This window comes from Neoarius graeffei, chromosome 7 (assembly GCF_027579695.1).
Source record: "Neoarius graeffei isolate fNeoGra1 chromosome 7, fNeoGra1.pri, whole genome shotgun sequence".
Classification (NCBI taxonomy): Eukaryota; Metazoa; Chordata; class Actinopteri; order Siluriformes; family Ariidae; genus Neoarius; species Neoarius graeffei.
In genome coordinates, this window is record NC_083575.1 from 36,498,098 (window position 1) to 36,523,139 (window position 25,042).

The 25,042-nt window shown below is 42.4% G+C and overlaps 1 protein-coding gene across 1 annotated transcript; it reads left to right on the forward strand.

The window, feature by feature from the left end:
• Window positions 1–9,184: 9,184 nt before the first annotated feature.
• On the forward strand, window positions 9,185–14,229 carry LOC132888847 (ankyrin repeat and SOCS box protein 8). Its single transcript, XM_060924942.1, has 4 exons — window positions 9,185–9,280; window positions 9,929–10,079; window positions 11,881–12,042; window positions 14,093–14,229. Exons 1-4 carry the CDS (start codon window positions 9,185–9,187, stop codon window positions 14,227–14,229), a joined length of 546 nt encoding a protein of 181 aa, XP_060780925.1.
• Window positions 14,230–25,042: the final 10,813 nt, after the last annotated feature.

Here is a 25,042-nt window from a genome sequence, read left to right on the forward strand (position 1 = left end):
GGCTTGGGTAATGGACAAGTCCACCTCTGAGTCATCAGCCTCCGCTTCCTCAATGGAAGACATGACGGTGGGATTGAGGAGATCCTCGAAGTATTCCTTCCACTGCCTGACAATGTCCCCAGTCGAGGTCAACAGCTCCCCAGCCGCACTGTAAACAGTGTTGGCAGAGTAATGCTTCCCCCTCCTGAGGCGCCAGACGGTTTGCCAGAATTTCTTCGAGGCCGACCGATAGTCCCCCTCCATGGCCTCACCGAACTTCTCCCAGTTTCGAGTTTTTGCCTCCGCAACTGCCCAAGCTGCGGCACGCCTGGCCTGCCGATACCCGTCAGCTGCCTCAGGAGTCCCGGAGGCCAACATGGCCCAATAGGACTCCTTCTTCAGCTTGACGGCATCCCTTACTTCCGGTGTCCACCACCGGGTTTGGGGATTGCTGCCACGACAGGCACCGGAGACCTTGCGGCCACAGCTCCGAACAGCTGCATCAACAATGGAGGCAGAGAACATGGTCCACTCAGACTCAATGTCCCCCGCCTCCCTCAGAAGCTGGGAGAAGCTCTCCCAGAGGTGGGAGTTAAAGACCTCCCAGACAGAGTGCTCGGCCAGACGTTCCCAGCAGACCCTCACCATACGTTTGGGCCTGACAGGTCTGTCTGGCTTCCTCCTCCGCCAGCGGATCCAACTCACCACCAGGTGGTGATCAGTTGACAGCTCAGCCCCTCTCTTCACCCGAGTGTCCAAGACAGAGGGCCGGGGAGCCGATGAAATGACAACAAAGTCGATCATCGACCTCCGACCTAAGGTGTCCTGGTGCCACGTGCACTTATGGACACCCCATGTTTGAACATGGTGTTCATTATGGACAAACTGTGACTAGCACAGAAGTCCAATAACAAAACACTACTCGGGTTCAGATCGGGGAGGCCGTTCCTCCCAATCACGCCCCTCCAGATATCACTGTCGTCGCCCACGTGAGCATTGAAGTCCCCCAGTAGAACAATGGAGTCCCCAGTCTGAGCACCTCTCAGTACCCCTCCCAGGGACTCCAAGAAGGCCAGATACTCTATATTGCTATTCGGCCCGTAGGCACAAACAGCAGCAAGAGCTCTCTCCCCTATCCGAAGGCGCAGAGAGGCGACCCTCTCGTTCACTGGGGTAAACTCCAACACATGGCGGCTGAGCTGGGGAGCTATAAGCAAGCCCACACCAGCCTGCCACCATTCACCATGGGCGACTCCAGAGAAGTGGAGAGTCCAGCCCCTCTCGAGGAGCTGGGTTCCGGAGCCCAAGCTGTGCATGGAGGTGAGCCCGACTATCTCTAGCCGATACCTCTCAACCTCCCGCACAAGCTCAGGCTCTTCCCCCCCAGTGAAGTGACATTCCATGTCCCAACAGCTAGCTGCTGTGTTCGGGGATCAGGTCGTCGAGGCCCCTGCCTTCGACTGCCGCCCAATCCACACTGCACTAGTCCCCTATGGCTACCTCTGTGGTTGGTGAACCCACAGGAGGTCGGGCCCACGTCACCGCTTCGGGCTGAGCCCAGCCGGGCCCCGTGGGCAAAGGCCCGGCCACCAAGCGCTCGCATATGAGCCCCAACCCCGGGCCTGGCTCCAGGGTGGGGCCCCCGCTGCGCCATACCGGGCAACGTCACGGTCCTTGATCGATTGTTATCCATAAGGGGTTTTGGTGAACTGCTCTTAGTCTGGCCTGTCACCTAGGACCTGTCTGCATTGGGAGACCCTAACAGGGGTGTAATGCCCCCGACAACATAGCTCCTAGGATCATTCAAGCACATAAACCCCTCCACCACAATAAGGTGGCAGTTCTAGGAGGGGATAGGTTTCTCTGATGTAAAAAAAAAAATATATATATATATATATATATATATATATATATATATACACAGTGGTATGCAAAATTTTGTGCACCCCTGGCCAAAATTGCTGTTACTGTGAACAGTTAAGCAAGTTGAAGATGAAATGATCTCCAAAAGGCATAAAATTAAAGATGACTCATTCCTTTTATATTTTAAGCAAAAAAGTTTTTTTTTATTTTCATCTTTTACATTTTCAAAATGACAAAAAAGGAAAAAGGCCCGAAACAAAAGTTTGGGCACCCTGCATGGTTCGTACCTAGTAACACCCCCTTTGGCAAGTATCACAGCTTGTAAACACTTTTTGTAGCCATCTTTCAGTTCTTACCTGGAGGATTTTCACACATTCGTCCTTGCAAAAGGTTTCCAGTTCTACAAGTTTCTTGGGCTGTCTTGCATGCACTGCTCTTTTGAGATCTATCCACAGATTTTCAATGATGTTTAGGTCAGGGGACTGTGAGGGCCAGGGCAAAACCTTCAGCTTGTGCCTCTTGAGGTATTCCATTGTAGATTTTGAGGTGTGTTTTGGATCATCGTCTTATTGTAGGACCCATCCTCTTTTTAACTTCAACTTTTTTACAGATGGTGTGATGTTTGCTTCCAGAATTTGCTGGTATTTATTCGAATCCATGCTTCCCTCGACCAATGAAATGTGCCCTGTTTCACTGGCTGCAACACAACCCCAAAGCATGATCGATCCACACCCATGCTTCAGAGTTGGAGAGGTGTTCTTTTCCTGGAATTTGGCACCCTTTTTTCTCCAAACATACCTTTGCACATTGTGGCCAAAAACTTCTATTTTGATTTCATCAGTCCACAGGACTTGTTTCCAAAATGCATCAGGCTTATTTAGATGTTCATTTGCAAACTTCAGACGTTGAATTTTGTGGCTAAGACGCAGGAACGGTTTTCTTCTGATGACTGTCTCATGAAGGTCATATTTGTTCAGGTGTCGCTGCATAGTAGAACAGTGCACCACCACTCCAGGGTCTGCTAAATCTTTCTGAAGGTCTTTTGCAGTCAAACAGGGGTTTTTATTTGCCTTTCTAGCAATCCAACGAGCAGTTCTTTCAGAAAGTTTTCTTTATCTTCCAGACCTCACCTTGATCTCCACTGTTCTGTTAACTGCCATTTCTTAATAACATTACAATCTGAGGAAACAGCTACCTGAAAACACTTTGCTACGTTCTTGTAGCCTTCTCCTGCTTTGTGAGCATCAATTATTTTATTATTCAGAATGCGAGGGAGTTGCTTAGAGGAGCCCATGGCTGTTGATTTTAGGGACAAGTTTGAGGAGTCAGAGAATTTATACTGCTTTGAAATCTGCATCATCTGACTTTTCCTAATGAATAATTTGAACAAGCCACAGCTTGATAAGCTAATTAAGGTCTGGAACCTTGGTAAAAGTTACCTGAGAACTCAAATGTATTGGGGTGCCCAAACTTTCGCATGGTGTTCCTTTTCTTTTTTCACTCTCCAATTGTACAAAACAAAAATAATACACAAATCTTGCATAAAACGCTGAAAAGAAATGTCTCGTCTTTACCTTTATGCCTTTTGGTGATCAGTTCATCTTCTGCTCACTTAACTATTCACAGTAACAGACATTTTCAGTAAGGGTGCCCAAACTTTTGCATGCCACTATATATATATGAGACCATGATAAATAATTTCAAAACTTTTCCCACCTTTAATGTGACGTATAACCTGTACAATTCAATTGAAAAACAAACACATCTGTTCGGGGGAAAAATAAAAAACGTACAATCAGCTGGTTGCATAAGTATGCACACCCCTAAACTAATACTTTGTTGAAGCACCTTTTGATTTAATTACAGCATTCAATCTTTTTGGGTTCACACCTGCCATCAGTTAAAATGACTCTGATTAACCCCAAATAAAGTTCAGACATTTACTCAGTTGCATCCTCCAGCAAAAGCCAGCGTTCACAGAGAGCTTACAAAGCATCAGAGGGATCTCAGTGTTGAAAGGTATCAGTCAGGAGAAGGGGACAAAAACATTTCCACGGCATTAGATATACCATGGAGCACAGTGAAGACAGTCATCAAGAAGTGGAGAAAATCTGGGACAACAGTGACATTACTGAGAACTGGACGTCCCTCCAAAATTGATGAAAAGACAAGATGAAAACTGGTCAGGGAGGCTGCCAAGAGGCCAACAGCAACACTGAAGGAGCTGCAGGAATTTCTGGCAAGTACTGGCTGTGTACTACATGTGACGACAATCTCCCGTATTCTCCATATGTCTGGACTATGAGGTTGGGTCAAAGAAAAACATCCAGGCCTGGCTAAATTTTGCAAAAGAATACATCAACTCTCCCAAACGCATGTGGGAAAATGTGTTATGGTCTGATGAAACCAAGATTGAACTTTTTGGCCACAATTCCAAAAGGTCTGTTTGGTGCAAAAACAACACTGCACATCACCAAAAGAACACCATCCCCACAGTGAAGCATGGTGGTGTCATGTTTTGGGGTTGTTTTTCTTCAGCTGGAACAGGGGCTTTAGTCAAGATGGAGGGAATTATGAACAGTTCTAAATACCAGTCAATTTTGGCCCAAAACCTTCAGGTGTCTGCTAGAAAGCTGAAGGTGAAGAGAAATTTCATCTTTCAGCACGACAATGACCCCAAAAAAGTTTTGGAACGGCCCAGCCAGAGCCCAGACCTAAACCCAATTGAAAATCTGTGGGGTGACCTGAAGAGGGCTGTGCACAAGAGATGCCCTCACAATCTGACAGATTCGGAGCGCTTTTGCAAGGAAGAGTGGGCAAATGTTGCCAAGTCTAGATGTGGCAGGCTGATAGACTCCTACTCAAAAAGACTGAATGCTGTAATTAAATCAAAAGGTGCATCAACAAAGTATTAGTTTAGGGGTGTGCACACTTATGCAACCAGCTTATTGTGCATTTTTTATGTTTTTCTCCTGAACAGGTGTTTGTTTTTCACTTGAATTGTACAGGTTATAGGTCACATTAAAGGTGGGAAAAGTTTTGAAATTATTTATTGTAGTCTCATTTTTTTATATCAGAAAAACCTATCATTTTAATGGGGTGTGTACACTTTTTATATCTATCTATCTATCTATCTATCTATCTATCTATCTATCTATCTATCTATCTATCTATCTATCTATCTATCTATCTATCTATCTACATACATATATACATACATACATACATCCCTGATTCCAAAAAAGTTGGGACGCTGTGTAAAATGTAAATAAATCAGAATACAAATGATTTGCAGCTCAAGAGCCAGTTTTGAACATTACACGATGGCGTGAAGATATAAAGTTTATCTCCAAGTGGTGAAGGTAACCACTCCTGTCCCCTGTCCCCATGTTTTTGAAACGTGTTGCTGACACCAATTTCAAAATGAGCATCTACTTTAAAAAAAACAAAAAGTTTCTCAGTTTCAACATTTGATATGTTGTCTTTGTACTATTTTCAATCAAATATAGGGTTTCCATGATTTGCAAATTATCGCAGTCTGTTTTTATTAGCTCATCTGGCCGCAGGCCAGGCTGGATAAGCTTGTGCGATCACGGATTGTCTGTCGTCGTCCAGCATCGTCATCCGTCCACAATTTACAAAAATAGCTCCTCCTCCTACAGGATTGATTGGATTTCGATCAAACTCACATACAATGTTCCCCAGGTGGGTGTGCATAAAAATTGTCAAGATTTTGGCACCAACTGTTATATTTATGATTTTATGGGCGTCTGAAATTTCAAACTCACAAACGATAACAGTGGCTGGTATGAGCTACAGCCTCATTGAGGCTATTTTATTCACAGTTTACACATCATCCCAACTTTTTTGAAATTGGGGTTATACTACAAGCACTGTTTTTGCCATCCAGACTGGTCCTATTGCAAGAGGATAGTGATGACCACAGCAGTGTTTTTATACTTTTCCTTGTTAAATAAGATTTGTTTCAGGTGATCACTTAATCAGTACAATATTAAGTAAAATGAGGTGTGCTTGTGTTGGAATTCCAGCACAGACACTGGAATGAAATGGCTGCCATACATAGAGATTTTGATTTAAGAAAAAATTGAAGTGGTTTCTTAATTTTTTTTCCAAAGCTGTATGCATACTGTATACAGGTATAAATTCATAAAATCATGTAGATACAGGTCAAGAGCTTCAGTTAACATTAGAATAGAATGCCTTTATTTTCACTGCACAAATGTACAGCAAAATTTAGTTCATCATAGGGGAGAGCAAAGCTGCTGCGTACGTGCGTGCTGCCACTCTTGGGCACGTCAGCCCAAGGCCGTCCCATGTTAACCTAACCTGCATGCCTTTGGACTGTGGGAGAAACGGAAGCACACCCACATGGGGAGAACATGCAAACTCTACGCAGAAAGGCCCCCGTCAGCCACTGGGCTCGAACCCAGAACCTTCTTGCTGTGAGGCAACAGTGCTAACCACTACACCACTGTGCTGCCCTTCAGATCAAGCATCAGAATTGGGTGGAAAAAATGTTATATCTCTGTCTGTACTCATGAGATCCTCAAACTCCTGCTCTTGAGTGACAGGAGTGAAACCCAGTGTGGTCCTCAAGGTTCAATATTTTGTGCAAGCTAAAAGTTGTTTATGCTCAACACAGTTGTAACTAATTATTATATGAATTACTATATCCTTCCTGGCAGCTCAACCCAATCTGGACATTTTCCTCTGACCTCTCTTATCAACAAGGCGTTTCCACCCACAGAGCTATCACGCACTCAATGTGTTTTTTTTTCTTTTTTTCACCATTCTGTGTAAACTCTAGAGACTGTTGTGTGTTTCTGAAAGACTCAAACCAGCCCATCTGGCACCAACAACCATGCCACAGTAAAAGACACAGAGATAACACGTTTTCCCCCATTCTGATGTTTGAGTGAACTTTAACTGAAGCTCTTGACCTGTATCTGCATGATTTTATACAGATGCTACATAAGGGGCTGATTGGATAACTGTCTAAATGAGCAGGTGTTCCTAAAAAGTGGATGATGAGTGTATGTAGCCACATACAGTGGTGCTTGAAAGTTTGTGAACCCTTTAGAATTTTCTATATTTCTGCATAAATATGACCTAGAACATCATCAGATTTTCACGCAAGTCCTAAAAGTAGATCGAGAACCCAGTTAAACAAATAAGACAAAAATATTATACTTGGTCATTTATTTATTGAGGAAAATGGTCCAATATTACATATCTGTGAGTGGCAAAAGTATGTGAACCTCTAGGATTAGCAGTTAATTTGAAGGTGAAATTAGAGTCAGGTGTTTTCAATCAATGGGATGACAATCAGGTGTGAGTGGGCACCCTGTTTTATTTAAAGAACAGGGATCTATCAAAGTCTGATCTTCACAACACATGTTTACATGTTTTCATGGACACACGAACAAAGGAGATTTCTGAGGACCTCAGAAAAAGCATTGTTGATGCTCATCAGGCTGGAAAAGGTTACAAAACCATCTCTAAAGAGTTTGGACTCCACCAATCCACAGTCAGACAGATTGTGTACAAATGGAGGAAATTCAAGACCATTGTTATCCTCCCCAGGAGTGGTCGACCAACAAAGATCACTCCAAGAGCAAGGTGTGTAATAGTCAGCGAGGTCACAAAGGACCCCAGGGTAACTTCTAAGCAACTGAAGGCCTCTCTCACATTGGCTAATGTTAATGTTTGAGTCTACCATCAGGAGAACACTGAACAACAATGGTGTGCATGGCAGGGTTGCAAGGAGAAAGCCACTGCTCTCCAAAAAGAACATTGCTGCTCATCTGCAGTTTGCTAAAGATCACGTGGACAAGCTAGAAGGCTATTGGAAAAATGTTTTGTGGATGGATGAGACCAAAATAGAACTTTTTGATTTAAATGAGAAGCGTTATTTTTGGAGAAAGGAAAACACTGCATTCCAGCATAAGAGCCTTATCCCATCTGTGAAACATGGTGGTGATAGTATCATGGTTTGGGCCTGTTTTGCTGCATCTGGGCAAGGATGGCCTCCCATCATTGATGGAACAATGAATTCTGAATTTTACCAGCGAATTCTAAAGGAAAATGTCAGGACATCTGTCCATGAACTGAATCTCAAGAGAAGGTGGGTCATGCAGCAAGACAACAACCCTAAGCACACAAGTCATTCTACCAAAGAACGGTTAAAGAAGAATAAAGTTAATGTTTTGGAATGGCCAAGTCAAAGTCCTGACCTTAATCCAATTGAAATGCTGTGGAAGGACCTGAAGCGAGCAGTTCATGTGAGGAAACCCACCAACATCCCAGAGTTGAAGCTGTTCTGTACAGAGGAACGGGCTAAAATTCCTCCAAGCCAGTGTGCAGGACTGATCAACAGTTACCGCAAACGTTTAGTTGCAGTTATTGCTGCACAAGGGGGTCACACCATATACTGAAAGCAAAGGTTCACATACTTTTGCCACTCATGGATATATAATATTGGATCATTTTCCTCAATAAATCAATGGACCAGTATAATATTTTTGTCTCATTTGTTTAACTGGGTTCTCTTTATCTACTTTTAGGACTTGTGTGAAAATCTGATGATGTTTTAGGTCATATTCATGCAGAAATATAGAAAATTCTAAAGGGTTCACAAACTTTCAAGCACCACTGTACGTGTGTGTATGTAACCCAGCAGTTACTTCAAGTGCAGCATGCAACAGTGCAGTGTAATTACACACCCTGTAACAGTCCTAAATATTGAGGGATAATGCACATATTCTTTTATGCTGTGAGTGGTTTGGTAATTTGCTTCCAACTGCTTCCATATTCAGAAGAGGTTAATCAAATATCTCTGGTGCATTTCAGTTGCTTAGAGATTACTGCCTCGCATTAATATCACTGTGCACTGATAGGGGAATCTTTAAACAGCAAGTACAAGGGCCTTGCCTGGGAGGAAGATGATGTAGATGGAGTCACCAAAGAGCACCATTTAAGCAAACGCCTGCTGGATCACTTCAGAGTGCTTGCTGCCAACACCGAGGACACAGATGAGGTTGTAAACGATAGCATTTTTGTTTGCTGTGCTGTTATGTCAGCCAAGAATATGCTGCGTTATGGAGCAGTTTAGAAATGCATGTGGTTTGACAAAGCACAGTGTTTGTGAACATTGCTCTTATTGATCTGTTTTGCTCCAGGTTGACCTGCAATACCTGAATGAAATCCTTAGAGATGGAGCTGATCCAAATTCAGCAGACAAATATGGACAGACAGCACTTCATGAGGTGAGATGTTTGGCCTCAGAGCAGCAGATGTTGTATCGCAGATATAGCTATGGGACATGGAGTTGACTCACGAGCAAACATTTACTGTTGGTTCAGGCTGTGCCTATGAAGATCAGTACAAGATCTCTTACAGAAAAATCATATATGATTATGTAAATCACATGTGATCCCGTGGGAAAGCATTTAGAATGAAATTTCAACGTTATGCCCTGAAATTGCACATGTGAATGTATGTAAACATGCATCATACATCCACTACATGTGAAAACAACATCTCAAGTGTTGGAAGAAAAACAAGCACACACATTTAAGTTTCCTTGTGAAGTTCATGTGACTTTTCTGTAAGGAATCGAACATAATTTTTTGTCTAAACTCATCTCATCTCATTATCTCTAGCCGCTTTATCCTGTTCTACAGGGTCGCAGGCAAGCTGGAGCCTATCCCAGCTGACTACGGGCGAAAGGCGGGGTACACCCTGGACAAGTCGCCAGGTCATCACAGGGCTGACACATAGACACAGACAACCATTCACACTCACATTCACACCTACTGTACGGTCAATTTAGAGTCACCAGTTAACCTAACCTGCATGTCTTTGGACTGTGGGGGAAACCGGAGCACCCGGAGGAAACCCACGCGGACACGGGGAGAACATGCAAACTCCGCACAGAAAGGCCCTCGTCGGCCGCAGGGCTCGAACCCGGACCTTCTTGCTGTGAGGCGACAGCGCTAACCACTACACCACTGTGCTGCCTTTGTCTAAACTGTGAGTGTTAAATTATAAATGTGTGCTCTGGTAGATCTCTCGAGCCTGGAATGTAGATGTGATAAGGTTCTTCTTGGAGAGAGGAGCTAATATCCACAGGCCTGATGCATTTGGGGTTGCAGCTCTCCACGTGGCCGCAGCTTTGGACTATGAAGATATGATTCGGTTTCTTCTTGAAAGAGGAGGTGCATTTGTTTTGAATTAATCTGTTAGGTTGCTTTAATATGCATGATATTTTTTCCAGACCCAAACCAGTTTAACATGTTTGCCAGACCAGGGTGCACTCATGGTAACCAACATCTGGTCCACTTAAAAATGATGGTCTGATGTATGGTTCATGTGCACTCAAGTGTGGACCATACAACACTCCAACATGATCCACTCCTGGGGCTGAGCATTGAATAATGTCATTAGTTGGATTTGTCATGTTACTTCCTGACTTGTCACATTTCACAACTGTGGTGAATGTATACAGTACCAGTCAAAAGTTTGGATGCACCTTCTAATTAAATGTCTTTTCTTTATTTTTATTAATTAAAAGTCACTTCATGTCTTAAAGTAATGATGGATGTTGTTTCTCTTTACTTAGTTGAGCGGTTCTTGACATGATATGGACTACTACAGTTGTGGAATAGGACTATTTACTGTATTATTATTATTATTTACTATTTACTGTTTGATCTCAAACACATTAAGAAGGCAAGAAATTGCACTAATTAACTTTTAACGAGGCACCTGTTAATTGAAAATCATTCCAGGTGACTACCTCATGAAGCTGGTTAAGATAACGCCAATAGTGTGCAAAGCGTCATCAAGGTGGCTACTTTGAAGAATTCTAAATATGAAACATATTTTGTTTTTTTTAACACTTTTTTTACCTTATAATTTCATATATGTTCCAGATGTTATTTCATACTTTTGATGTCTTCAGTATTGTTCTCCAATGTAAAAAATAGTCAAAATCTATGAATGAAACCCATGAATGAGTAGGGTGTACAAACTTTTTACTGGTACTGTGTGTAAAGCGATGAAGTAATTCACATTCAAGTTATGATGAAAATTTCGACTAAGATCATCATCATCTTTCTACTCCTTGTCCAGCACTGTTGCCAGGTCGGGGCCCATGTGGACCCTATTGATCCACATGTCATATTAATTGGAGTATAGTTTTACGCCGGATGCCCTTCCTGTTGCAACCCTCCCATCTCTGGGCTTGGGAAACAACCACTCACACACATTCACACCTATGGGCAATTTTGAGTAGCCAATTAGCCTAGCTGCATGTCTTTGGACTGTGGGAGGAAACCAGAGCACCCAGAGGAAACCCACACACACAGAGGGAGCGCACGCAAACTCCACACAGAAAGGCCCCTGTCGCCCACTGGGCTCGAACCCAGAACCATCTTGCTGTAAGGCAACAGTGCTAACCAGTACACCACCGTGCTGCCGTCCGACTAAGAAAATCCCTTTGAAGAAATATTGAATACTGATATTCATTCATTCATTCATTCATTCAAGACGTTATTCATCTACAGTGACCACTTTATGTTGGTCAGAATTATGGTGGATCCCATGTCTATCCTGGGAACACTGGGCATGAGGCAGGAACACATGCTGGATGTGGACCAGTCCTTAACAGGGCACTATGCAAACAAATTCACACGTAGCTCAGTTTACTGTAGCCAAGCCACTTTTTTTTTTTTTTAAGAGTTAGGAAGAAACCAGAGAACCTGTAGGAAATCCATACAGACATGAGGAGAACATGCCTGACATGTTTAAACTGGGGACCTTGGAGCTGTGAGGCAGCAACACTTCCCACCACTACACCACCCTCATGATAAAATAAAAATATGTTAATAAGAATGATCTCACAAAAACTGTCTCTCAGAAGTGAAAGAAAGATTCATCTGGGTCAAAACAAACCTGGATATGTTGCTTACAGAAGCTATGAACGATAACATTGTGACTATCTGTCTGCTATTTCAGCTGACATTGAGGCGCACGTGTATAAAGACATGCAGACACCATTACACTTTGCTGCGAAGAACGATGCTACTGAGGCGGTTCGGATTCTCCTGCAGAATGGAGCAGACATTGCTGCACATGACTACAAACAAAGAACTCCACTACAACTTGCTGTCAACCGAGGTAAAGTTTTCTATAAAGAAATCTTGCCATACACCTACTGAGTATCCATTCCATCCATGAACTGAATATCCATTCCATTAATCAAATAAAATACAGTATTTATAAAGCACATTTCAAAGCAATGTGATGTCCAGTGTGGTGATTAATTCAAGCTAAGAACTAAAGAGACTTCATAAGAGGAAAATAAAATATGAATGAATGCATACATTAAAACTATAGTGTACAATTGCAAGGGACATTATAAAAGCCTTGATAAATTGTACTTCAAGACAGCAAACATGGAACATGAAAGAAATTCATAAAAAGAATAAGGCACAATGAAATACCAGATTGTAAGCACGTTTATGTATTTATACACTGAAAAAGACTATTTTTTTAAAAGGTAAACTCTTCTATAACCTTGGGATAATATACAACCCCAATTCCAAAAAAAAAAGTTGGGACACAGTGTAGAACATAAAAACAGAATGTGAAGATTTGCAAATCATGGAAACCCTGTATTTCATTGAAAATAGTACAAAGACAACATATCAAATGTTTTGAAAATTAGAAATTTTATTGTTTTTTGAAAAACATATTCTTTTCGAATTTGATATCAGCAACACATTTCAGAAAAGTTGGGACGGGGCAACAAAAGACTGAAAAAGTTGTATAATACTAAAAAAAAAAAAAACTATAAGGTTAATTGGCAACAGGTCAGTAACATGATTGGGTATAAAAAGAGCATCCCAGAGAGGCGGAGTCTCTCAGAAGTAAAGATGGGGAGGGGTTCACTGCTCTGTGAAAGACTGAGTGGGCAAACAGTGCAACAATTTAAGAATAACATTCCTCAATGTAAAATTGCAAAGAATTTGGGGATCACGTCATCTACGGTACATAATATCATTAAAAGATTCAGAGAATCTGGAGAAATCTCTGTATGCAAGAGACAAGGCTGAAAACTGACATTGGATGTCTGTGATCTTCAGGCCCTCAGGTGACACTGCATTAAAAGCAGACACATGTCGTGTAGTGGAAATCGCTGTATGAGCTCAGGAAGACTTCAAAAAACCATTGTTTGTGAAAGCAGTTTTTATTACTGCATCCACAAATGCAAGTTAAAACCAGATATAAACAATATCCAGAAACACAGCCACCTTCTCTGGGCCCGAGCTCTTTTACAATGGACTGAGGTGAAGTGGAAAATTATCCCGAGGTCTGACAAATCAAAAGTAGAAATTCTTTTTAGAAATCATGGACACCATGTCCTCCAGGCTAAAGAGGAGAGGGACCATCCGGCTTGTTATCAGTGCACAGTTCAAAAGCCCGCGTCAGTGATGGTATGAGGGTGAATTAGTGCACATGACATGGGTAGCTTGTACATCCAGACAAAATGTTTTTCAGGGAAGGCCTTCCTTCTTTCACCAAGACAATGCCAAACTGCTTTCTGCACACACTAAAACCGCATGGCTCCATAGTAAAAGAGTCCAGGTGCTAAAATGGCCTGCCTGCAGTCCAGACCTGTCTCCCATTTAAAACATTTGGCGCATTATGAAGTGCAAAATACGACAAAGGAAACCTCAAACTGTTGAGCAACTGAAATTATATTTCAGGCAAGAAAGGGACAACATTTCTCTTTCAAAACTACAGCAGTTGCTCTCCTCAGTTCCCAAACGTTTACAGAGTGTTGTTTGAAGTAGGGGTGATGCAACACAATGGTAAACATGCCCCTGTCCCAACTGTTTTGATATGTGTTGCTGGCATCAAATTCAAAATGAGTATATATTTTTCAAAAAACAATAACACATCTCAGTTTCAACATTTGATATGTTGTCTGTGTACTATTTTCAATGAAATGTAGGGTTTCCATGATTTGCAAATTATCGCATTCTGGTTTTATTTACAGTTTACACAGCGTCCCAACTTTTTTGGAATTGGGGTTATAGAAACCATTATATAGAAAGCATTAATACAAAAACTTTAGCCTGAATACCATAATATTATTGATTATTAGTATATTGCAATTATTCGTATATCAAAAGATTGAGGAGGTGTATCTATGCGCTTAAAGATCGTAGTGAAGCAGCATATGCACTGTTAGAGCTGGGGGCAGATGCTGGGGTTCAGGATTCTGATGGACAGCTGTGTATCACTGCTATGATTGGCAAGATGACGTCTATAGTAAGTGTCAATAATCCAGCTTTATAAGTTCACATCATGTACAGTAGCATTCTCTCAATGGAACTCAGATCTCGTTTGTCCTCCACAGGCCAATCTGGCACTGAATCAGTTTCACGTGAAAGATCGATTCGAATGACACGCCAGCAGTTCTTCTACCTTGATTTACTGGAGGCAGAGCAAACACGTTTCAAAAAATCACAAGGTAACAGCAGTATGGAGCCAGGAGAGCCTGTGACAGCTGAGAAAACACAAATATTCAAAAATAATTGGATATTTCTTTTTGCCCTCTAGGGAAAACAAGAAGTGAGCCGCCATCACCGGTACGCAATCATCAGCCTGACAAGCCTTCATCATTCTATTCGTTTTAGTTCTTGTATATAACTACAGCCAGTTCTTGCGGCTTTAACTGATCGATTCAAATAATGCACACACTCACTGTTCCATCAGCTTGAGTTTATTGTCCAAAAAGGGAAACTGGATCTCATTATGCATCCTGTAGTGTTAAAGCTCATTACAGTCAAATCGAACCTGTATGGCAGGTAAATGCATTGTTATGAATGTTTATTTTTATAGGCAAAGCATTAATTAGCAATGAAACATTAATTAAGTTGGGATATCAAATTGTTTGTCCATAGACTTGGTGCATGGATTCTCCTGCTGCTCAGTTTTTTATTTATCATTTTCTGGACCACAGTGGCTATATCTGTGTCTGTGTCACCAGACAAGGACAAACACTATGTTTTCCCTCAGGTATGACACACTTTAGAACCCCATATTGTAGCGAAACAAACAATACACTTCTACAAATAGCTGACTTACCAGACTCTTGGCCTGGGGTAGATACGGATACATACACACATACATATTCTGTACGATCTCTCTACAGGACTGGTGGCGTGTATTTGTGGTGGTGATAGCATTAGGGCTGATGGTGCTGGAGGTATACAGGGAGGTGATGGAGATTCTGCGCTCTGTTAGAAAGCTAAAAGATTGGCAGCAGTGGTGTGAACAGACACTCAATTGCCGCTTTTCCACTACCAACGCGGCTGAGTTGGGCTGAGCCGTGCCGTGCTGAGTTGGGCTGAGTCAAGCTGAGTGGGGCTGTTGGAGTTGCATTTCGACTACAACCGCGCTGAACCATGCTGGCTGGAAGTGGGTGGACACATTGGGTGGAGTTAGCGAAAGTGGGTGGACGTCACGTGATGTCGTTAGGCGGCGCAAACAGTGACATCAGTGAGCTTTTAAGCGGTAGTCTCACGCCCCGGATAGTAAACAATAAACATGGAGGACATGGAGTCGTTAGTGTTGCTGGTCTTGGTGCTGTGGCTTGTTGTCACCGACAACGCAAATAGATACTGGCAAGAGCGTATAGATGAGGCGAGGCGCATAAGGCTTCAGAAATTCTCGTAATTCGTAATTCTTCTTCTTCCGGGTTTACGGTGTTTACAGATCCCAGCGTGCTCGCGGGGCGTGTGTGGGCATGTGAGGACACTCCTCCTCACCAATCAGTGCACAGGGGAGTGTCTCCTCATGCCCCTAGCCCCACTCGGCTCGGTTTGGCTCGCTTCAGCCCCACTCCAAAACCGTGCGAGTTTTGGGGGCTGAGCAGGGCTGAAGCGAGCTGAGTCGTGCTGCTCTGAGGTAGTTGAAACGCGAGCCATGTCGGGCTGAAGTGAGCTGAAAAAGGGTAGTGGAAAAGGGCCAAATGAGGATCTGGCTTGCACACACCCCATGTGGCCAGAGGTAGCACATCCATCATACAGAATTATTAAACATTGATTTTCTAAATATATTTCCACATTATTATGAAAATATAATTATCTGTTCATACATCGTAGTCAGAAGTTTACATACATTCATCATGGACATGAATGTCATGGCAATATTGGGCTTTCAGTGTTTTTGTTGAAATGTTTTTTTTTTTTTGTCGCTGAACGATTGTACAACATGCATCTTTAATAGGAAAGAAAACAAGAATTTGGTGCTCAAGTTATTTTGGGGCTTCTGAAATCAACACAGGGTCAAAATTATACACGCAGAGTCAAAAATACACATACACACTTAGATTATTAATTCAGTGGTACTGAAAATTAAAAAATGTCTTTTAATTTGCCAAGGCCAAAGTCTCTTAACTTCCTGTTAGTGATCATGATTGACTACAGCTAATAGCTACTCTGTGCTAACATAAAAAGGATATGTTTGACAAGTCCTGGCACAAAAGGCACTTTGACAACTGACTACATCTCCCAATGAGATGTAGGAGACTCTCAACATCTTGAGTTTATTGGGAGATGTATTGATTTTTTTTAGATGTTTTGAGTTTATTGGGAGAAGTCAAAGTCCCTCTTGTGTCAGGACCTGGTCTTCCCAGGCAGTCTCTCATCCCAGTACTAACCAAGTCCTTAAGGCGTATTGGGTTGCGCCAACTCTCCATTTCCATAGCCATCCGACTCCCCCCTGTTACATAGCTAGGGTTATAGTGGTGAGTTGGTCCTCTGGTAACCACAAGAGTTTGACTCCGTACTCGCACCTGGATTGTGGCGTGCCTCACCAGATGGCAGTAGGTATCATTTTTATGATGGTCTCTAGTATGACCTGACCATGAGTAGAACTCGTGATCTCCTGGTTGAGAGGCAAACATGCTATCCCTAGGCCAACTTGCAATGTAGCTGAGAGGAAATTAGTTTGAAAAGTCAGGAACAACCCAAGAGCCACCAAGACGCATGCCTGCCATGAACTGGAAGCTGCTGGAACACCAGTGTCACTGTCTACAGTCAAGCAAGTTTTACATTAGCAAGGACTGAGAGGCTGTCATCCAAGAAAGTAGCCCCTGCTCCAAAATCAACACCTTCAAGCTCGACTAAAGTTTAGCTGATCACATGGAAAAGAAAAGGCCTTCTGGAGAAAAGTTTTATGGTCAGATAAGACAAAAATTGAGTTGTTTGGTCACAGTGACCAGAGGCATTTATTTTCTAGTTTGTTAGGAAAGGTCTTGTCCTCCTCTCAGCCTGAAATATCACCACACTCAATGGGGTTAACCTAGACCAGGTCACTGAATGTAAATTCCTGGGTATTTGGTTAGACAGCACTCTGTCCTTCTCAGATCATATCAGTAGGTTACAGTTCAAGGTCAAATCTAGAATTGTCTTCTTGTAGAGAATGTGCTCCACTTTCACTCTGTCTGCGAAACTGGCTCTTGTTCAAATGACCATCGTTCCCATTTTAGATTATGCTGACGTTATACATTGTTTGACCTGCAAGGGCATACACCAGAAGCTTGATGTTCTTTATCACTCTGCTATCCAATTTACTACAAATGCCCCCTTTAAAATACATCACTTTATTTATTATTCTTCTGTTAACTGGCCATCTTTACATACCCAGTGTAATGTCATGCAGCTGTTTTCCCAACTGACTAATATCTGTAAATGTTCACTGTTGTCTCAAGTATACTCTGTTTTTTCTCCCTCCTACTGCTTGTACATGTTATTTTTGTCTTGTTTGTTGCACCATTTGATGCTCCTGTTTGTTAGCTATCTGTTTGATGTTTGTGTGTTAGATTGCATGGCACTCATGTAATGTAAGTTGTTACCTCTTTTTTTTTTTTTTTTTAGCCCTTACCCCCTTTATTCAAGAGGATTTGCCTTTTCAAGAGGCCACCACTCTAAATAAGAATCTTGTTCTCAGTGACTTACCGGTACCTTACCTCCCTTGGTCCTCCAGCCTGACGGCAACAGGCCACCATCTTCTTCCATTTCTCTTTGGCCTTGGCCAAGGTGGGAGCTTGATACCAGTTTGGACCACACTGTCGTAAATCTTCCATTACAGTCGCTCTCCATGTCTTTTTTTGGTCTCCTGCACGGTCTTTTCCCTCCAGCAGTTATCCAGTGAATTGCAGTTTTTGCTGGGACGCTATCAGGCATTCGTAGGATATGGCCAGTTAGCTGCAATCTTCGGCTTTTGATGATGATGTTAAGCCTGGTGGTATTGGCTCTTTTTAGAATCTCATCGTTGGTTACTCTGTCCTGCCATTTGACACCAAGTATCTTTCGTAAGCACCTTTGTTGAAATGCATCTAGTTGTTTGTCAATGTTAGAAGTGCTTTTCCATGTGTCTGCTGCATATGTTGTGGTAGAGATTACGATGGACTGGAAGAGTCTCAGCTTTGTCTTGATATCAAATCTCTTTGATTGCCAGATGGTCTGCAATTTGTTGAATACTGAAGCACCTTTCCCAATCCTACATTTGACATCAGCCTTGGCATCCCCATTGCTTGTCAGTACACTTCCAAGATACATAAAGTTTTTGATGACTTCTAGTTTTCCTCCGTTGATGTAAATTTTGTTTGTCTCATTGCAGGCAATTTTCTGTATTTTAGTCTTTCTGTTGTTGGCTCTTGGGCCAACTCTTTCTGTGGTTATCACAAGGCTGTTGGTCATCATTTGCACGTCTGCACATAGGCTTGCCAAAAGTGCCAGAGTCGGGGTCAGACAAATTCTTATCTCCCCACACAATTCCAAGTCCCATGGAATCCAATGATTTTTTCAAAACATAATCAAGTAGTATCAGGAAGAAGAGAGGTGATAATATGCAGCCTTGTTGTACACCAGACAATATGGAAAAGAAATCTGAGCATCTCGATTCTGTTTTTACACAACAGCTTGAGTTGACTTACCTGGTCTCTCCCTTCTCTAATGGATATTTATAACTCCCGCCTCACCCGCAAAGCCATCAGAATTGCAGGTGACCCCACCCACCCATCTCACAATGGGTGCTGCTGCTGTCGGGGAGGAGACTGCGGAGTCTCCGGGCCAAAACCAGCAGGCTCAAGAACAGTTTCTTTCACCAGGCGGTCAGGAGGCTCAACTCCCTCCCTGTTCTGCCCCTCCTCCCCCCTCTGCCCCCTGCCACAGATTCTGCCCGTACACCCCCTGCCCCCCCTTCAGCATCTGACATGTCATCCTCACAGTCCCCCCCCCCCAAACACACACACACACACACACACACACACATACATCTCATCGTTCATTAACACACTGAACTCAGGGACTGCACATCTCACTTTACCTCGCTCATTTGCACTATTCCGCACTACCTCACCTTAACAGCTGCTAGTTTGTTTATACTGCTTATTTCATGTTTACCTGCTATACCTCAAGTGCTCTTGACTGTTTGTTTATTTGCACCAATTTACGTGTGTGTGTGTGTGTGTGTGTGTGTGTGTGTGTGTGTGTGTGTGTGTGTGTTTAGTCTATGTCTAGTTCTTATCTAGAGTGTTTATACTGTTTTTATTTTGTTTGTTTGAGTGTTTAGTCTGTCGAGTTCTTATCTAGTGTTTATACTGTTTATATTGTCTGTTTGAGTGTTTAGTCTTTGTCTAGTTCTTATCTAGTGTTTATACTGTTTATATTGTTTGAGTGTTTAGTCTATGTCTAGTTCTTATCGAGTGTTTATACTGTTTATATTGTTTGTTTGACTGTTTAGTCTGTCTAGTTCTTATCTAGTGTTTATACTGTTTATATTGTCTGAGTGTTTAGTCTATGTCTAGTTCTTATCTAGTGTTTATACTGTTTATATTGTTTGTTTGAGTGTTTAGTCTATGCCTAGTTCTTATCTAGTGTTTATACTGTTTATATTGTTTGTTTGTTTTTTCAATTATTCTATTTTTATTTTTATTTATTGCATTGCCTGTTTGCACCGTGGGTCAGAGAGGACTGAAATTTCATCTGTGCTGTATGTTGAGCACGTATAGCGTATTTGACAATAAAGTTGACTTGACTTGATTAAAAAGTTTGTTTTTTATGTTTGGAGGAGTAGAAGATAAGGCTTTCAACCACAAGAACACTGTACCAACTGTTAATAAAGCATGGTTAAATAAAGTGGATGGAATAATGAAGAAGGACTACCTCAGAAATTTACCTCAAGCCATCAGCTAAATGGTTGATATTTGGAGACAGATAAAATAGAATATCTTTGTCATTGTAAATAAATACAATAAAATTAAAATGCAATCCTTGGTGCAAAAAAGTGCATCTAAAAACCAATGAAAATAATACAACAAGATAAACTCATCTCATCATCTCTAGCCGCTTTATCCTTCTACAGGGTCGCAGGCAAGCTGGAGCCTATCCCAGCTGACTACGGGCGAAAGGCGGGGTACACCCTGGACAAGTCGCCAGGTCATCACAGGGCTGACACATAGACACAGACAACCATTCACACTCACATTCACACCTACGGTCAATTTAGAGTCACCAGTTAACCTAACCTGCATGTCTTTGGACTGTGGGGGAAACCGGAGCACCCGGAGGAAACCCACGCGGACACGGGGAGAACATGCAAACTCCACACAGAAAGGCCCTCGCCGGCCCCGGGGCTCGAACCCAGGACCTTCTTGCTGTGAGGCGACAGCGCTAACCACTACACCACCGTGCCGCCCCACAAGATAAACTAATAAATATATAACTAAATAATTTAAGTTATTTAAAACAGCAGTCATCACTCGCAAACATTCACATCCTATGGTGTGGAGGGCATTGCACGATCCGGTATTGTATCATATTTGTATTATTGAATGTACTGGTTAGCACTGTCACCTCACAGCAAGAAGGTTCCGGGTTCGAACCCAGCGGCCGGCGTGGGCCTTTCTGTGTGGAGTTGCATGTTCTCCCCGTGTCTGCGTGGGTTTCCTCTGGGTGCTCTGGTTTCCCCCACAGTCCAAAGACATGCAGTTAGGTTAACGTAGGGCAGCCTTGGGCTGTAGTGCCTTTGAGCAAGGTACCTAACCCCTGACTGCTCCCCGGGCGCTCTGGTGTGGCTGCCCACTGCTCCGAGTGTGTGCGTGTGTTCACTGCTTCAGATGGGTTAAATGCAGAGGATGAATTTCACTGTGCTTGAAGTGTGCATGTGACGAATAAAGGTTTCTTAGTTCTTCTACAGGTTTGCTTTATTTAATGCCCTTATGGCACTGGCATAGAAACTGTTCCTAATCCTGTTTGTCCTAGCTGTTAATGACCTGTAACATCTGCCTGAAGGCAGCAGTTCAAACACAGTGTGTCCAGGGTGAGATGGGTCCCTGAGAATGTTTTATGCCTTTTTTTATTATTGCGGGAACTGTACAGATCGTCCAGAGAGGGGAGAGGGCAGCCGATGAGCTTCTGGGCCGTAGTGACGACCCTCTGGAGCACTTTCCTGTCTCCTACTGTGCAACTAGAAAACCACACACAGAAACAGTAAGTCAATATTCTCTCAATGGAGCAACAGTAGAAGGACACCAGTAGTTTTTGTGAAAGATGGTAGTTCCTGAGCACTCTCAGGAAATACAGTCTTTGCTGTGCCTTCTTGATAACAGGTGTAGTGTTGACGCTCCAGATCAGGTCGTCCTGAACGTGGACCCCCAGAAACTGAAATTCTGAGACCCTCTCCACACAGTTCCCACTAATAAACAGGGGCAGAATGTCCATTTTCTTCCTTCTAAAGTCTATGACTAGCTCCTTAGTCTTGGTGGTGTTTAAGACCAGGTTGTTATTTGTACACCAATCTGACAGCTGTTCCACTTCATCTCGGTATGCGGACTCATCTCCCCTGGAGATGAGCCCCACCACAGTGGTATCATCAGCAAACTTGATGCTGTTATTGGCGTGAGCAGGGATGCAGTTGTGGGTGTAGAGTAGGGGGCTCAGCACACAGCCCTGAGGTGAGCCAGTGCTGATGCTGAGGGCAGAGGAAATGTAGGAGCCTACTCTCACTCTCTGGGAGCGATCAGTAAGGAAGTCCTTAATCCAATGACGGTGTGGGATATTCCCAGGTTTGTAAGTTTGGTCACCAGTCTGTTCGGGAGGATGGTGTTAAAGGCGGAGCTGAAGTCCACAAAGAGCAGCCATACATAGCTCCCTTGCTGCTCCAAATGAGACAAAGCAAGGTGGAGAACCATGGCTACTGCGTCCTCTGTGGCCCTATTAGCTCTGTAGACAAACTGGTGAGGGTCAAACCTGGGAGAGAGGTGTGAAATAATTTGAGTTTGGACCAGTTTCTCAAAACACTTCATAATGATAGGTGTAAGTGCTCCTAGCTGGTAATCGTTAATTCTTAATTGGCTCTTTGTGGACTTAATTGGGTGTTCCAACAGGACCGTGACCCTAAACGCGTCAAAGTTGGTTGTGGGATGGATAAAACAGGTTAACATTAAGATTTTGGAATAGCCTTCCCAAAATCCTGACATCAACCCGATCTAAAATATGTGGACTGTGGTTAAAAGTTGGGTCCATAACAGGAAACCAACCAATTTATTTGAATTTCTGCCAAAAAGATTGGTCAAATATCCAACCAGAATTCTGCCAGAAGCTTGTTTTTGGCTATCAAAAACATCTGGTCAGGGTGAAACTTGCTAAGAGACATTTAACCAAATGTTAGGTGTGTTGTATGTATATTTTTTTGACCCTGTATGCATAATTTTGATCCTGTGTTGATTTCAGAAAACCCCAAATAACTTGTGCACCAAATTCTTGTTGCTGTTTTTTTTTTTCCTATTAAAGCAATATATTGTAAAATCATTCTACCACAGAAAAAGAACAGTTCAAAGAAATCACTGAAAGCCCAATATTGCCATGACATCCATATCCATGATGAGCGGACGTAAACTTCTGACTGCAACTGTACTGTATATTCGAACCATTCACTTTGGGCTGTATTCAATATTTAGTTAAGAGCATATAACAAGGGGTCACAACCAAAATTGTGTATCTATGATTCAGTTCATATATGATTTAATTCCTACATGTTCATTAATTATAAGCCCTGCTGATTTTTCTGGCTCATCGATTACTATAATAAACAAAAGAGCTACATTATGAACTACAGCTGTAACTGTAGCAGATGAGTGCTTGGCCAGCTTATCCATTACACCATGGGAATAAGAGTGCAAATTATCCAAAACCCTGGCAAAATTCATTAATTCTAAACCTAAAAATAGCACCTTAAAGCATGAAAAAAGTACATCATTCGCACACACATTACAATGTCATGACCTCAATTTTGTATCTCATCATCTCATTAAATGTCCAGTACTGCATCAAAAAATTCAATTAAAAAATAAAAGATAATTGTTTGGATGATAGGTTTAATAACTTCTCCATTTTTATTCCTGCCGAAGCTTTACACTTCGTCACTGGTGGTACAAAATATTAGACTATTTCTAATTCATCATGCAAAAAAATAGGATGTGCTCTTTCAAATATTATTTTATAGGCTGACAGTTAATTAATCTGGGTGTATTTGCAGATTGTGTGATGATCGTGTTAATCACGACTAGGATCTTTGCCTATTTTTTTTATTCATATATTTTCTTTGTAGTTTAAACTGGGTTTTTTTTAATTCTCCCATTTATGCTCCACCTTAATGGAATTGACAGCAATGGGAAAAATGGTATCTGCTTTATCACTCCACATTTTCTATCCTCATATTCCTTTTTGTGGTTAAAGGAATATGCATGTCTTTAAAGATGGTAGTCTAGATACGACTGAAAAATTCCTGTCACAAGAGCATCCATCCATTATCTGTAACCATTTATCCTGCACAGGGTCGCGGGCAAGCTGGAGCCTATCCCAGCTGACTATGGGCGAGAGGCGGGGTACACCCTGGACAAGTTGCCAGATGATCACAGGGCTGACATAGAAACAACCAACCATTCACACTCACATTCACACCTACGGTCAATTTAGAGCCACCAATTAGCCTAACCTGCATGTCTTTGGACTGTGGGGGAAACCGGAGCACCCGAAGGAAACCCACGCAGACACAAGGAGAACATGCAAACTCCACACAGAAAGACCCTCATCAGCCACTGGGCTCAAACCCAGAACCTTCTTGCTGTGAAGCGAGCACTACACCACCATGCCGCCTTCACAAGAATATAATACAAGATAAACCTGGCCACCTCAAAGGCATGAACTCTAGGTTCACTGTAGTAAATGAGCCAAGTGGGCTGACTTGAAATTCAAGTGCATATGTGAGCTGACTCTGAATATACTGTAGTAGAGAACCTTCTCCTGTAAATTGACATAACATTTGAAATTAAGTCGAAATACAGCCTTTTGTGAATAGCAATACAAAAGAAATCCAAAAAACAATGCAACATTTGTCTTGATGCTGTATTTGATGAACTGGAAAATGACCACAAATAACTAATGATTCACAAATCCAGTTCATTCAGAACTAGATAGAACTCGATGCCAATGGCATCGATGGGGATGCCTCCGCCTGGTAGACTACACGCCTGATTAAGTTGTGATTTGGGGATGGACATTTGACCTCACAGTAATCTTGACCTGTGACCTTTTAACCTCAAAATCTAATCAGTTAATGTTTGTCCCCAAATGCACAAATGGTGAAAGTTTGGTGAAATTCCTTTTATTTGCCTTGGAGATATTGTGTTCACAAGGTTTTCGGACAGACATTTGACCTCACAGTGACCTTGACCTTAGTCCTTTTGATCTCAAAATCTAATCATTTCATCTTTGTCCCAAAGTGCACAAATGGTGAAAGTTTGGTGAAATTCCTTTCATTAGTCTTTGAGATATGGCATTCACAAGGTTTGGGGATGGACATTTGACCTCACAGTAATCTTGACCTGTGACCTTTTTACCTCAAAATCTAATCAGTTCATGTTTGTCCCAAAGCGCACAAATGGTGAAAGTTTGGTGAAATTCCTTTCATTAGCCTTTGAGATATCGTGTTCACAAGGTTTCGGGACGGACGAACGCATGGACGGATGGACGCACGGACAGACGGATGCACGGACAGATGGACAACCCAAAAACGTAATGCCTCCTGCACCTTAAGG

Excerpts from the sequence above, each read along its gene's own strand:
- LOC132888847 (XM_060924942.1), top strand. The coding sequence starts at position 9,185 with ATGGAGTTGACTCACGAGCAAACATTTACTGTTGGTTCAGGCTGTGCC. Across the intron at positions 9,281-9,928 it reads GAAAAATCATATATGATTAT|ATCTCTCGAGCCTGGAATGT; the intron begins GTAAATCACATG and ends GTGCTCTGGTAG. Across the intron at positions 12,043-14,092 it reads ACAACTTGCTGTCAACCGAG|ATCGTAGTGAAGCAGCATAT; the intron begins GTAAAGTTTTCT and ends ATGCGCTTAAAG.